This window comes from Euleptes europaea, chromosome 8 (assembly GCF_029931775.1).
Source record: "Euleptes europaea isolate rEulEur1 chromosome 8, rEulEur1.hap1, whole genome shotgun sequence".
In the NCBI taxonomy this organism is placed as follows: domain Eukaryota; kingdom Metazoa; phylum Chordata; class Lepidosauria; order Squamata; family Sphaerodactylidae; genus Euleptes; species Euleptes europaea.
The window spans coordinates 47,155,117-47,171,519 of record NC_079319.1 but is presented as its reverse complement, the minus strand read 5'-3'; the positions used below and the strand labels follow the sequence as shown (position 1 = coordinate 47,171,519).

The 16,403-nt window shown below is 39.6% G+C and overlaps 1 protein-coding gene across 4 annotated transcripts in view; it reads left to right on the top strand.

The window, feature by feature from the left end:
• Window positions 1-15,197, top strand: part of ASXL3 (ASXL transcriptional regulator 3) — a 134,575-nt gene extending 119,378 nt beyond the window's left edge. For 3 of the 4 annotated variants that reach the window (XM_056854671.1, XM_056854672.1, XM_056854673.1), the window contains 4 exons: window positions 3,734-3,830; window positions 5,103-5,208; window positions 8,730-10,662; window positions 11,520-15,197. In XM_056854671.1, the coding sequence (XP_056710649.1) occupies window positions 3,734-3,830; window positions 5,103-5,208; window positions 8,730-10,662; window positions 11,520-15,197 (5,814 nt within the window). The remainder of the gene's footprint in view (window positions 1-3,733; window positions 3,831-5,102; window positions 5,209-8,729; window positions 10,663-11,519) is intronic. The other variant, XM_056854674.1, reaches the window with a different exon arrangement.
• Window positions 15,198-16,403: the final 1,206 nt, after the last annotated feature.

Below are 16,403 nucleotides of genomic sequence, written 5' to 3'. Positions count from 1 at the left end.
TTTTTTACAAAACTGGTGGATCTCTAGTTTGTGACTGTCTATATCTTTTGTTTCTCATGGGAAGGGTATTTGCACTTATCTGCAGTTTATTCATAAAGTTATCTAATTACTTTCTCTCTAAACTCCAACACCTTGAGGTGTGTTTAGTCAGCCTCTGTGTATGAGCTTCCATTACATGTGTGCTGCATCCATACACTGTTGTATGCTGCACTACTGTTGCATAACAGCAATCATTCACAACTGGATTTTCCTGTACAGACAAGACAATTCAGGAGGCAAATTATTTCTATAAAACAACAAAAGCACAATATCCAACGATGTGTCATTGCAGCCCTAGTTGCTACAAGTTGTCATCATCAAACTGCTTTTCCAAGGGCATAGCTTGTTAACAGCACATTATGTTGCATGCAGAAGGTCCCAAATTCAGTCACTAGCATTTCCAGTTAAAAGGATCTGAAATAGCACAGCTGGGAAGAAATTCTGCTTGAGACCCACCAGTCAGAATAGACAGTAGTAGACTGTATGCAATAGTTCTGTGCAATAGCTATATACGGTAGCTCTATGCAATATTAAGGCAGCTTGATATATGTTTGCTTATCCTCATTTATCTTTCAATCAGCTCATGCCCTGAATGTCAGCAATCTGAGCCAGTGTGCAACAATCAAATGATCAGGTGCCTAGTGGCACAAGTCGACTTAAGCTTAACGTTATCAGGCACAAGTGCATTGTTTTTAATCATTTCCAAATGTTCCAAGTTTAAAGTCTGCTGCTCTTGATTTAAACATTGGAGGAATCGCCACCTTGGTAATTACCTCATCTTCTCTTTTTGAACCTACTGGGGTTGATTGTACACTTTTGAACTTTGTAGTGAAGTGGCACGGTGGAAAGTCCTAGGTTTTACTAAGATTTGGTGTTATGATTCAATAGGAATTCAAATTCATTTAGGGGTGTCACTCTATCCAAAGAAGTGGGCTTTAGTTCATGAAAGCTTATACTGGAGTAAAATGTTGTTAGTCTTTAAGAAGGCTCAATACCATTATTTATATTTGTGACCACTATTAGTTATACTAAGTAAGAAGCCTGTTAAACACACCTCATTGAATTTTCAAAACATAGGATTGTTGTCTGACAGACTAAATCCAAAGTCAATTTAAGAAAGAGAAGCAACTGCCAGGAACACTTTTTAAAAAAAAAATTCTACCATTTTTACAATGTTTACATTATTTTAAATCCCCAGAATGAAATGACAGGCAGGCAGTAGCATAGACTGTTGAATATATATTTACTTAATAGTAGAAAAATTGTGGCAAAGCTCCCCCAGATCTTTTCTTTATTTTTTGGTTTACAAGTTTCTCACAGACAATGAAAGTATACTGGATCAAATGTCATATTTTGTAGTAGCCATACTTTGGTATGACATGGAGAGTTCACAGCATTTCTTTAGCTGTAGATGACTAGAATCCCATTGACCTCCTACTCTGTGTTTTTTTTTTAAGTACATCTGCAACATAAATTCAGTACTTTTTATTAGAGAATCCATGTTATAAGATGTATTGCAAGTTGCTGAGTTATGTCTTTGGTATGTTGAAACTAAAACTTTTCTATTGTGAAATAGCATAATGAAACCATGTAGAATTTATTACTGCCTAAGTTAATAGTAGAATCTCTACTTACATTAATAAAATCATTATTTTAGAATATGTCTTCTACATATCAATTATATAGAGAGCCTGAGCAAAAGCAGTGTAGGAGAAAAAAAGTAGTATTGAAGAAGGGGCGTGCGCGTGCCTGCCAAGGAATAATGGATTTGGATGGTTGAGTGCTTCTTAATATATCAGCCATGTTGGAGATCATGAACACCTATAAAAATAATGTGATTTTTTTTCTCCTGAGGAGCATTCAGACTTTAGTAGAATGTATATAGAATGTTGCCACATTTTATTAACATACTGATGTTTGATGCTCTCTAGAAACAAAAGGAGTTAAATTAGGCATCAGTAGGAACTTAACTGATTGAATGCTGTTCTGTTCTAGTAACTTTTTCATAAGACATTTTCATGACTTATGAAAATCGCCACTGGGCTATGACAAATGTTTCTTTTCTCTTTAAATAAAATTAAAAATAATTACTTTAATGCTTCTGGTGTTAATACTTCCATAAAATAATTGCTCATGTTTTGGAATTAACATCTTTATTGTGCTTAATCAGACAAAACTAGAATTCAATACCCAAACAAAATAAAAAAACTAACCTTTCAAAAAACATTTGCTGTTCTGGCTCATTAAAGTATTGTCTCTGTTGGACAGCGGTTCTTGGAAGACCATAAAAATTAATAGTGTATTTAAAAAGTGCTTTATTGGCATGATTTTCCAAATACTAATTTAGCTTTAGTGGTTAATTGTGCTATCTTCATGGCCATGGAACACTAAAGTAAATACCAAAAATTTTAAGTTTTTCTGGTCTTATACTTTTCATCTCAGGTTAAAAAAAAAAAAGGTGTTCTCTGCTCTATCTAAAAACAAAGGTTATCAGCATTCTAGTTTATTTGACCTGAGAAGCTTTTGAGCCCATATAGAAATCTTGTAGACTAAGCACATTTCAGATACCTCCCTGTAATTTATTGTTTTCCTCCCAGCACAAATTTTGGGAGAGTGGTTTTTTTACTGTTTTTGTGAGCATGGTTGGAAAATGGGAAGGAATCAACCTGATTTGCATTTCTTGTAAAATTGGCACAATCATATTTTAGCTTTTCCCATAAAAGGAATACTGTATTCAGTAGCATTTCATGCTTTCTCTCAGCTGGAGTTCTTACTGCTCTTCTCATTCTTTGGACGCTAGCCTTCATGATGGAGTTGTTCTCCATTCCTGCTCAGTGTAATACAAAAAATCAGGTTGAAACCAGCCAAATAGGTGGTAGACCAAAAAAGGAAGAAGCAGGCATTACTTAATATTGCTTATACCAGTATCCTGGGCACTTCTTAATAGTAAATAAGGAGTCACTTTTCTTCTTGTTGGCTCAGTGATTGACTGCTGTAAGCCATCATCACATACTGTATTTCTTTGCCAGGATCCAGATTTATAAAGTGATCCCGTTACAATTTAGCTGTCTCTTTAATTTCTTTTTGCATCTCAAGATCACCAGAATATTGGTCGTGGGATGTAGTAGAAAAATAATATGCTCCTAGTGTTAAACTGTTTTTCTGGCCTGGAATTTCCATCCCAAGTGACAATTTGTGTTAATTTCTTTCATTTTAGTGTTTCTTATTTAAGATTTCTCAACTTTATATAACATTTATGAATTAGTGTTCTAATGCTGGTTGTTGAAATACTTTCATGGAAACTGCTGCATCTTGTATAAAGGATGAGACATACTTTTATTAGATACCATTTAAAGATTCCTAATGCTTTTGACATTACGTGCCTGTGATTTTTATCTCACTTCCAGTTTCCTTTTTTACTGGCTTCTAATGTTAAAGAGGTGCTAGATCACATACAGTGAATTCGAATTTGGTTATCATAAATAACGTAGGTAAATGGATTCTGGATTAGGCTACTTGCATTTAATATGATGACTACAATGAAAAATACTATCTAAATATTAGGAGATTATACCCTTTATTATTCCCACTTCCTTTCCTTACCCATTTCACATAATTGGACCTCTATTCTTATGTACTGTTAGCTGAAGCAATTTCTGACAGTTTCTTCTACTACCACCGGCTTATTTTCTAGATGGGAAGTGATGGAGTTTTGCGCCTCAGTAGTTCCGCTCTAAATAATGAATTCTTTGCATATGCAGCACAAGGGTGGAAACAACGACTGGCAGAAGGTAATTTTCTACTTGTTATTAAATTTACCAAATGCTGATGTGATTTTTTTTCTGGAAGAGATGTCTTCTTGTGTCACGACCAAAAATACACACACTTCCAAGTACTTTTTGTAAAAGAGAAAATAAAGTGATAGGGTCTACAAATTACATACTCACATTTATCTTCAGATACTCAACACATATACCCAGTAGTGAGAGTTTGTTTGAACAGTTGTATTTAAAATATGAACAAGCATTTTCATCCATGTCAACTGCAGAAGCATAAATGCATGTGACTTACCCATTCCACAAATATATACATAGGAAATTCCAAAGAAAAGGCTACAAATGAAATCTTTTTTATGTTTTTACTCAGATAATTTTTGCATTAAAATAACTTTTAAGCCACTGAACGTGTAAGATAAAGAATGATACAATATGTGAATGAATATAAACATGACATCTAACAGGCCGCATGGGGAAATTCTGAGAATGAAGAATGCCTTCCTATTGCAGTCCTCCATAGACCTGGAAAGCTGCTTTTGAAAGTTGTGTTACTTTTGGAACCTCACTTGCAGCTCATTCCTGAGCCTTTCAGCAGCTGGGGATGGCATGGCCAAGGCGCCGCCGCAGCACCTCCAAAGAGGTTTCCCGGCCACTGCAAGGCTTAAAAACCCCTTCCAAAAAACCCAAAAATGGGAGAAAAGCCCCACTGAAAACAGCAATGCTGGGCCAGGAAAAATCTGGCGCAGCAGCAGTGTTGCTGGAAGGGGCGTTCCGAGGCTGGAGGGGCTTTGGAAGCTGACTACCATAAGCTCTACCCCCAGGAACGCCCCGGGAGCACACACCCCCATGCTAGCACCACATTTCTCTTCATTTAGGTCCTGGAGAGACTGCAGCGTTGGAGGAGCGGCATGCGTTAGTGCCTCTTCTTCCACGATAAGAGGCCACTTACACTGGTGGCAGGGTCACACCACCTCCACAACACTTTCAGCCCCCTAACTCAAGAATGGGCTGTTGGTACAGCACAAAGACCTGAAGAGTAAATTGTAGAAGATGCTTTAAATATTTGGGAATACTTGGATGGGTGTGCTAGAATCTTTGGAACTTGGCCAATGAGTGTATCTTAGGGCACAAACATCCTAGTAATTATTTTTGCACCACCTCTGTTTGTTTCAGTAGTGCTTCTGTATATACTCCCACCATAATTGCAACTGAAACAGTTGATGGGTTAGATCGGTAGATGAATCCTTTGGGATCTGTATTCAATATTCTACTGCTTGTATCTTTTAGGAGAATTTACTCCTGAAATGCAGTTGCGCATCAGACAAGAGGTTGAAAAGGAAAAGAAAACAGAACCCTGGAAAGAGAAGTTCTTTGAAAGATTTTATGGCGAAAAGTAAGTATCAAAGTAAAATTTAGTATTTTAATAAAAGAATGAGCCTCAGATGTAAATTAACATATAATTTTCTTTTTCTTTTTAATGCTTTTATTATACAAATAGTTCAAATACAATGTCAACATTATTCAACAGCTTATTTGCTTAATAATACATGCATAAAGATAAAATAGAGAAGAAACCCATCTACAGCACCTTGAGCTACTTGGAGGAAAGATAAAAATAGATTTATAAATTTACAAGAATCTTCTCAGATTTCAATAAAGAGCTTTTATGTACTATTTCTGAAAGATTTATCTCATATCATCGATCTAGTCCATAAAGTGCAAATATCCTGGTTCTAATAACACATCCCTACAAAATCTAATAAGAACAATTAATATCATTTACTATCATGACGGACAACAACATTATTTTTTCAGATCCGATAGCAGCATCTGAAATCATAAAGTGCTATAGTGATGTTTTCTAAATATCTTTAGGTGTCAGATCATCCATATTGGCCATATAATTTTGTCTTTCACATTGAGTTATACTGTGATTTTAAAAAGGCTGTATAGATATGGTAGAAGTTTTTGTTTTTTGTTTTTTCCCCCATCTGTCATTGGCCTTCTTGGTTGTTTGCTCCACTCTTACATTCTGCCTCTGCTTGTTCTTTGCCTTAATGCTCCACACTTGGTAAAGCTTCCTTAGACCACTATAGCCTATTTTTGTGTGCTTTCTGTAATGCTAGCAATAGCCTGCTTCCATCCTCACTACTCGTTTATCAAGCCTTTGTCCTGTCTGTCTTATCTAAACGGTAAATTTATGGGCAGGAAAGTGTCATTTCTATGTTTCTAGGTAAGCTGTTGGTGATAAATGTGGAGGGAGAGAGGTAATTGCAGATAATTTACAGTACTAGCAGCAGCTCTGGTATTACTGATAGTGGATAAAACATAGAAGCATGTCAGCACTTTCCTTAAATGTGGGTCTTTCTTGATCACATGTACAGGGAGTGATGGGTTGATACAATTTAAAGCACAAAAAGGGCAGTTGGGTGAGGCAATTGAACCCTTCTCTCATCTGCAGCTTCTTCTCCTCCAGCTTCTTTTCTTTCAGCTGGGCTAATTTTTGTATGGGATCCTGGTTAGAGCAAAGATGACCTTGAGGAACAGGCTTTGGGGGGGGCGGTGAGTGGTGAAGGGAAAGGGTTCTGTTCTTCTCACCAGGCACCCTTTTGTGCTCTCATTCTTGAATTTACTGCTGCACTTTACCACGTTTGCTGCAGATTGCGTTTAAGTATTGTAATCTGCTGCAGTTCAGTGTAGTTTGGCCCTAAGACATAGAGCTTCACTTGTGTGAAGAAGTCAGGTATGTTCTAGTTTTATTTTTATGGTGAATGCACAAGTAGGAACACATCTAAAATGGCTGAAATTATTTTCAGCTCCACACGGGAAAGGCTTGACTGGTCTAAGACTTTCTGAGTGGAAATAGAATAAATAAGGGAACGTGTGAAATGTAGAAGCTTTGTAGCATTTTCTCAGATACTTTCTTAGGTTGATTGAGTGATTTCACTATTTGAAGAACTGACCTGTAAATTTTTACTTTGACAAACATGTTTAGTGGATTAAAACTTTTTACAAACCAATTTAATTGGGGAATATTGCAAGCAAAAACATTATTGCTATTGGTTCTTGTAGGTTATCTGGGCTGTGTGACCATGGACTTGGTATTTTCTTTCCTGACGTTTCGCCAGGAAAAGAAATTATTGTTATTAATTTCACAAATTAAAATTAAAGTTGTAGGTATTTCTGAGTTGTATGGAATTTAAATATTAACTGTTGTATAACAGGGAATATACATTCAATATTTTGTATTGGTAAAGCTCATAATTTGTGTCCTCAGCTTGGATTATTTAAGAGTCTCCCATCTCAGTGTATAGAAATCTGAAGATCCAAGTTGATCATGTAATGTTGTTGATCATTCCTATATTCTTATCTGGAGGATTCCAAAATGGCTGCTTTGCCTTGCTTCTCATATTTAACATAAGAGTGTCAGTGACCATTATTGTATAATTTTGAGGTACTAGGTTGGATCCAGCCAGCTTTTTCATTCAGTCTCAACAGATTTTCCTTCTTTCTACATCCCTTTTCCCACATGGCATTTGTCCACTCAAATCCCACATTCTTCCAACGAAAGCTTTTTGGGGTGGATGGGTGGTCCCTACTCTCTTTTTCACCAGCAGAAAAGCTGTTTGGAACAAACCCACTGTTTTAAAGATAGAATTAGCATTGTAAGGGCCAAAGATGCTGTCCGGTTTGCCAAGGCTTGTTTTTTAGCTTGTACAACCCTCACCAGCTGCCATGTAGCTATGCAATGATCACTCCAGGGGAAAGGACTGATGTTGATTGTAAAGGGGGAGCAGTTGGGGGGGGGGAGTTAGGCAGCGGCCAGGAGCAGTGCAGCCACGCCGCCTTCCCAGAGGCTTTCTGGCTGCCGAAAATAAAATAAAAGGAATTTAAAATATAAAAGAAGGAAAATGCCCCCATTGAAAACAGCGAAGCTACACCACCCAAAAAAGGTGGTGTAGCAACAACGCAGCGCAAGGGAGCGTTCCTGGGGCGAAAGGGGTTAGGAAGCTGCCTAAAGGTGCCCCCCCCCCACACCAGCATGGGCTTTCCCTTCCAGGAATTCCCTGCTAGCATGGCTGCGCTGGTGGAGGAGGGCAGCTCCCTGACACTGGCATGTTTGCCCCCAGAATGGCATAAGTGGCCCTTATTTCAGGTTAAAGAGACCTTTATTCCAGCGCAAGGTCGCACCAGCTCCTAAGGATCTTTGCCCCTCCTTCAGGATTGCAGCCTTATTGTGTCTCTTTCTTGGTTTAATATATCATGTGACATTTAAATCTTTCCAAAAATGTTTTATAAGCTATCAGGTCATCTGTCTCTCATAGTTGCAAATTTAAACACATGCTCTATGTGACATTTTAATGCATCTATTGTGGTCGTGGAGATATGAATGAGGTAAGCAGATCATGATATGCCAGCAGTAGATTTTTGTCAGTTTGCTGTAGGAAGCGCTAGAAAATTGAAACATGATAAGCTTCAGATAAATACATTTCTGCAGGCTTTTGAGTCATCCTCATTTATGTCACATTTGCTGTGGCATCATAGAAGTAACAGTAACTACACTTTTACCTTCAGTTGTCTGAAGCCAATTGCATCAACCCCCCACCCCCACCCCAGTATCAGCTATGAAAACATCAGCTTGGTGTAAAATTTTATGTATTTGCAGGTATCTCCTTTGGATTACAACCATTGTAAACTTTTGAGTTGGTATAAATAGTGTGGAGTATAAGTTAAGAAGAAAAATGCACTATTTGTAGATGATAGTATTCTATATCTGCTTTATCCAGCTTTAGTTCTTCAGCTTCATCCAAAACTCATACTTTTTCCGCATGCAGTGAAATTTCTGAAATGTAAGTGGTTATTTGAAGAGTTTATGATGACTTCATAGTTTAATCATATGTAATTTCTGTTTAGGCTTGGAATGTCAATAGAAGAATCTATGAAGCTTACATCTACACAGAACAGTAATGAAGATGAAGATAATTCACTCTTTGGATCTTCAGATCTACCTGGTCCTTCAAAAGAGTCAGCTTTTGATGATCATGAAGAGAAAAACAATCAGCTACCACCATTGGCAGAGACAGGTTTCTGTCAGTCCCTTTGCCACATGGAACATATTCCAGCCAAAGATGTACTAACAGAAGCAGAAGACATTTTGATTCCTGAAGAGTCTGTTATTCAAGAGGAGATTGCTGAGGAGGTTGAGACAAGTATCTGTGAGTGTCAAGAGGAGAACCATAAAGCAGGACATGTGAATACTGAACTACCAGTTAGTCCAGTGGGCTCAAATGAAGAAACAGAAACTTTATCACTTACAGAGAACTCTGAATCTTGTGTTGTAATGAATGATGAAGTAGGTGCGTTAGCTCATGATGAAGTTAAGGTAGAGGAGAAATTACAGTATTGCCAAGAAGAAATGGCAGTCATGACTGATCAGTTGGAAAACAGTTTATCACCTTCACAATCTGCTTCATCTTCAAATTCTCTCAGTAATATGGAAGAAAAGGACATGGAATCTGCAAAAGATCTAAGTCTTCATGGAAAATATTCCCCTGTCCTCAATGGTTCCTTGTTCACTGGTGGAAGTGTTGCTGTTCATATGGAGCTGCAGAGTGACCCTGAAGAGCAGTCATCTGAGAATGCTTGTATTTCTGAAACTTCATTTTCCTCTGAAAGCCCAGAAGAACCATGTGTTAGTATTGCATCTCCTGGAGGTGATACCCAGTCTACTTCAGAGGAGACTTGTACTCCAGTATCTCTTGAAACAGCTTGCTCATCTGATGTATCTTGCACTGAAAACACTGAAAATGATAGTCAGCAAAAACCTATGAATGACAGCCTGCATGCATCTTTAATATCTGAAATATCTCCAATGCCAACCTCACCTGTAACATCAGAATCATCTAATATGTCAAATTTGCCTTTGACTTCAGAAGCATCACCAGTTTCTAATTTACCTTTACCATCGGAAACATCACCAATGTCTGATTTGCCTTTAACATCTGAAACCTCTTCAGTGTCTTCTCTGTTAGCTTCTGAAACATCTCATTCCAGCAGTTTACCACTACCTTCAGAAACATCTCCACTTTCCAGTTCCCCAGTGAGTGAAAGATTTATTCTGCAGCAAAGAAAATCTCCATGTTTGTCTGAAGAATCTCTGTCACCATTGAAAGAAGAAGCTTCTGCCATTCCTAATGCTTCTCAAGAGGAGAGTGTTGCTTCACAGCAAAAACAGCTCCATGGTGAACCTGAAACTGTGAAAGCTGGCTTACCTGAAGCTTCAACAGTAGAAGAATCCCAATCTCATAGAGACTTTACTAATCAACAGTGTAGACCACATACTGAAATAGAAAAAACCTTTATTTCTTCTGTTTCAGAACATTCTTCTTCAGAGGTGATAAAAATTAGAAACCATGGTGCTCAACAGAAATCTGAAAAGAAGGGTACAATCTCTCAGCTGGAAGTTTCTGTTCTAACAGAAGTGGCAGGGTGCAAAAATACTGAATCTCTTCCATCTAAACTACATGATAAACTATATACCTCATCAGAAAAATTGATGTTCTCAGAAGTGGGCAGAAGTAAGTCTCATAAACTTCAAGGGGCAGCACAGGGTCGGTTTGAAGGTTCCTATTCAAAGTCCTCAGAACTCACAAAGTCACCTGAAGTAAAAAGTGAAAGTAGAGACCTGGAGATCCCGAAGAGGAAGACTGCTGAACACCATAGTTTTGGAATCTGCAAAGAGAAGCGGGCTAGAATTGAAGATGAGCAATCTCATCGTAATGCGTCAACAAATTCATCTGAGAAAGAGCAGCCACCTAGAGAAGAGCCCAGAGTCCCACCTCTTAAGGTAAAATGATGGTAAAATAATGATATATATATTGACACCCAAATATTAATCAGCTTATTATGAAGTAACTCAAACAGATACTTCCAAATAGTGAAGCTTTTCTTCTGTTAGTTCTAGTTAAACAATAACTACCAGCTGATAGTGTAGGGAGAATGATGTTTGTATAATTGTAAATTACCAACAAGATTATAGCCATCTTAGTATACCAGCAATATTTTAAAAGGAAGCTGCATATTTTTCTCAGAAACAGAAACGTAAAACTTGTGAAGAATGCTCTTACAAGAATTTCCTCCCTGCCATTCTTAGAGATCTGTTCGTGAAAACAAGCCAATTGTTTCCACTGCATATTAAAGGATGTTAAAAGTTTAACACCCTTTGATGACATTCCTGTTACTAATTTCTAAGCTGCATTATTTTTGGAAAGGCAAAAAAAAAGAAAAAGAAACCCAAACCCACCCTCAAAACAGTACACACTCAGTGGCCATGAATAAGGAGCAAAGTTTGCAGCTCACATGCATGGATAAACAACTCTGCAATATCATAGCATTTGACTGCAGATATAAAACAAACTCCAGTGACTTTTGCTTGGTTCAGAAGTGAGTGATAGAAGGTGTAATTATTCCCAAAGGGCAGTGAGTTAGTGAACCTCCCAGGAGCTTTTATGTATTTTATACGTTGCATAAAGGACACAATGGGCTCATGATGGACAATAGTTATTAAAGGGTACATAATATTCAGCTTCCCCCCCCCCGTAAAAGTTGGTAAAATGTTCCACTCATGCTGTGAAATCTTTCACGAGATATTAGAGAAATTCGTTGCGTATAATTCTTTACTGAGAGTCACTTTTCTCTTTTCAGATCCAGCTTTCAAAAATTGGTCCGCCTTTTATTATCAAGAGCCAGCCCATTTCCAAACCAGAACCTCGTGCTTCTCCAAGCACATCAGTTTCTAGCGGGAGGAACACTGGGGCGAGAACACTTGCAGATATCAAAGCAAGAGCCCAGCAAGCTAGAGCCCAGAGGGAGGCAGCAGCTGCTGCAGCGGTTGCAGCTGCTGCAAGCATCGTCTCTGGAGGTTTAGGGAGCCCCTGCGAAGGTGGGAAGACGAGAACGTTGGCACACATCAAGGAACAGACCAAGGCCAAGTTATTTGCAAAGCACCAAGCTAGAGCCCACTTGCTTCAGAGTAATAAAGAAGCAAAGTCTCAACATGCCTCAAAGGAAGGTCCATCAGTCTTAGAGATCTCTGCCTCCCCTGAAACAAAGATTGAAGGTTCCACTGGCGTAATTATAGTTAATCCTAACTGCAAGTCTCCTAGCAACAAGTCTGCTCACCTCCGTGAAACTACCACTTTATTGCAGCAGTCACTTAATGCCAGTACTGTATCAGAAACTAGTACTGACGTCTCTGAACACAGTTCTGATGAAAATATAGCTATGTCTCATTTGTGTGAGAAAATTATTTCATCTACCTCTGCAGAAAGTAACAGTGTGTCAGTGCTGTACAATAAAACCTCAGTCCCCATTCCTATGTGTGGTGCTGCTATGCCGGGAGCAATTAAGGAACTTCCTTTTGCAGGTTCTGCTGAAAAGTCCTCTGTTTTAATGTCCATTGAAAGCACAGACACAAAGGCTTGCAATATAAACATGCTGAAATCCATCCAAGGAACTGACACTCCATGCATTACCATCATGCCAAAATGTGTTGAGAGCCCCGCTGTGCCAGCTGCAGGAGATAGTACAGTTCTGTCAAATTCCATGAATGAAAAAAGATTGCCAATAGCAAGCAGCAATGCAAACATTGTCATTTCCAGCCAGTATACCACTGTGCCAACTTCATCCATTGCAAATAATGTGCCAAATCATCTGGGCGGCAACTCTGTTCTTATTCCTCCAGTGGGATCAACAAATAGATATTCTTCTGATAAGATAGCTATGACAGGATGCAGTGAGCCAAGTTCTTTATCAAGCAGCACCTCTGTTAGGGCAACTTTACACTGCAGTGAAGCACTTCCGGCAGCAGATTCTGGTGGCAGGACTTCCATTTCAGTATTTGCTGGTAACATGATGGCAGTAAGTTCTTACGAGAACTCTGCTAAGATGAGCACTGAGGCTGCGGACAGAAATTCTGGAATGAGAAGTCGAATAGATATGTCTGGTAAATCCTCAGTAAATTATGCACAAGCACCCATGAACAGATCTATCCCTTGTAAAGTCATTGTTGACCACACAACAACAACAATGAACTCAAATTTGTCCCTGGGTACTTCTGTTGAAAACTCAGAAATCAACACAGATATGCACAGCCGGTCTATTAGGACAGAAACTGCCTTACAAAATATAGCATGTCCTCAAGTGTCAGTAATCAGCAGGCCAGAGCTTCTTACGAATGAAAATCTGGACCACAGCTCTGGTTTTAGCACTGTTGCCGCAAAGCAAGAAGGCAAACATTTGCAAGCATCGTGTACAAGTCTTCGAGAAGTGCCTCTAGCTCCTCCAGATAAACGCCTTGAGGCTGTTCCTCCCAGCCAAGGTTTTTCTGAACAATTACGAGGTCCTTTGGCTTTCAAAAGTGAAGCAGATCCTGTCTGTGCCAACTCTTATAGTACTAGCAGAATCTGCTGGAATGATGAGGAGGCAATGAATACTGACCAGTCTTTGATTAGCCATCTTAAGCCAAATAAGCATAAGGAATACCCCGAGCAGAACTGCTTAAAAAATGTCAAAGCCGAGCTTTCAGGTTTTGTGCATCTAAATGAGATGCATTCGAGGAACGTTGTGACCAGCATGGCCTTGCCTATTAATTCGGAAGTGAATGAATCTGACAAATGCTTTAGGATGGACACTGAAGATTTTGCAAGACCTGAAATGCCTCTTCAAGCAGCAGAAATAGCCACAAGTGCACAAACTTCCCAAAGCTCCAAGATAGCAGTTGCAGATTCCATGGAGAACTCTTTGTCGTTGACAACAGAAACACTGAAAAGAGTTACAAGTGCTGGCAGTTCTAGCTGTCGTTTGTCATCAGTAGAAGCCAACAATCCTCTGGTGACACAGTTACTGCAAGGCAACCTGCCACTGGAGAAAGTGTTGCCACAGCCCAGGTTAGGAGCCAAGCTAGAAATTAACAGGCTTCCCTTGCCTTTGCAAACTACCTCAGTATGTAAACCAGTAACGTCTGAGAGAAATGTGGTTGAAAATCCTTCCAGTTCTCCAAACACAGATGGCAGAAGTTTTACAGCAGTCAGTTTAGCCCCACTGCAAATCAGAAAGCGTGAAAACCATCCTAAAAAGAGAATGGCCAGGACAGTGGGGGAAGTTAAATGTGAGCCTGGGAAGCCCTCGATGGAGACAGAGGTTAAAGTGGGTCCTTGTGTGATCAGTTCCAGCATGAACCAACTTGGGCACGGTCCACTGTTTAAGCAAGAGTGGCCAAACAAGCACGCCATTCAAAGCAGAATCGCACACAGCCCAGAGATAAAGCAGCCGAAGAGGCCCTTGCCCTCCTGCAGTTTCCAACCGAACTTGTTCCATGTGGACAAAAATGGCAGCTTTCCTGCAGAAGCCAGCACCTCACACAGACAGCACTTCTACCAACTGCCCGTGGCTGCAAGAGGGCCAGTTCCCACAGCAGCTTTGATGCAGACAACTCTCAAAGCACCGTCTGGCTGCGGGGCCTTTGCTTTTAGCCGGCACCTAGACCAGAAGGGGTTGGGAGAGGTCAGTGTTTCCACAGCTCACCAGCTGAGGCTGGGGAGTGTTTTTTCCCCTAACATTCAAATTAAGGAAGGTGATGACATTTCTAGTGCCTCACAGACTCTGCAGAATAAATCATTAGTACACCCCCCTCCGCCTCTACCACCCCCTCCTCCCCCTCCTCCACCCCCACCCCCTCCTCCACCCCCTCCTCTCCCCAATGCAGAAGCTCCATCTGATCACAAACAACTGACAGTTTCTATGGAAACCACTAAAAGACTTAGTTGGCCTCAGCCGGCAGGCGTCTGTAGCAATATAAAAACTGAACCCATTTCTTTTGAGGAGGGTCTAAGCAGCAGCTGTGAGCTGGGCATTAAACAAGCTTCTTATGATCAGAATGAAGTAAAAGAACAGTTGAAAGCCTTTGCGTTGAAAAATGCCGACTTCCCGTCTTATTTACTTTCTGAGCCCCAGAAGCCTTTCCCCCAATTAACTGCTCAGAAAATACAGACTCAGCAGCAGCAGCAGCAGCAGCAGCAACAGCTCTGTGGAAATTATCCTACTATACACTTTGGTAGCACAAGCTTCAAAAGGGCAGCCTCTGCAATTGAAAAATCAATTGGAATTTTAGGAAGCGGTTCAAACACAGCCTCCAGCCTCTCTGTTCAGAACACTCCGATTCCTGTTCAGAAATTTGCTGACAGCAGCAGTGCTGATGAGCTGGAACTGAAATGCTCTTGTAGGCTGAAAGCCATGATAGTGTGCAAAGGCTGTGGGGCCTTCTGCCATGATGACTGCATAGGCCCATCAAAATTGTGTGTCGCTTGTTTAGTTGTTCGGTAGGAATCTGAGGCAGGAGATGCAGTATCCCTCTTTAACATGGGAGAGTGAAACCGGACGAATGGAGGAACAACTGGAATATTTCAGGCCGTTTTGTATCTGGATACAAGATGTTTCTAGGGAAGCTTTGTTTAGATTGCATCATTTCTTCTTGCATGACGCTCCCTGGAATGAAGAACCCCCTTTAGAAATGTGCCCCAAAGGTTAAAAACTTTCAAGCTTCCTTGCTGCGTTCAAATGTAAAATTGCGTTTTTGCTTCTATTTATGAGCACCGAGGGCAGCACATTATTTCCCCCATTTATAAAAGATAACCTTGAAAGAATTACCAGTTTCATTATCTCCAGATTTCTTTGCATGAAACAGTGCAAGAATGCAGGAGAACCTTGCCAGTGATAAAGAGGTTGAGCAGAAAGAATGGCCTTCTGCTATCACTAGTGGACTATTATGGCTACTGCCATTCAGTAGCTGTAATAACAATTGCCATCCATGGTTGATTTACAGGCAGCAAGAAGGAATGAAACTGTTTGACAACCTGATATTGGGAGCTTGGCTGTGTTGTAGCAGGCTTTTATACTGGGGGAGATTTCAGTTAAGCCAACTGTAGAGGATTACCTCTAGTAATGTCAAAGATATGGACATTTTGGAGGACTTTCATTCATAGGGTCGCCATGAGTCGGAAGCGACTTGACGGCACTTAACACATACACACAGGATTACCTATATCAGATTGTAATTTGCATGATTTGAAAAGTTCGGGGATGGGGAAAGGATAATAACTTCAGCTCTTATAATGTATTAATCCATTTATCTTTCCCAAACCTCACCTATACATTTTGTCCTGAATGGTGATACTCATCATATATACATATATGGACCATATTAAGTAAACAGCATGTTCTTAGCAATGATGTCATTTGATTCAAACTCAGTGTAGATCCAAAACAGCAAACAAAACAAAACAAAAAATCACATGTGGTTAACTATTCTTTTATATATGTTTACAACTTGATGCATTTTAAAGTACTTCAGTAATCAACTCTTTGTTTTCAGATAAGTCACCCTAAAAGTATTTGTGGGACTGCTAGAGGGATGAAGAGATTTTAAAGGGATACTGCATCTTTTAATACTCAGTATTGTATCTAGTAGTGGGTTATGCTGATAGTTTGTATTCAAGACATATTAGTCACCAAAATATTGGAGAAGAGCTG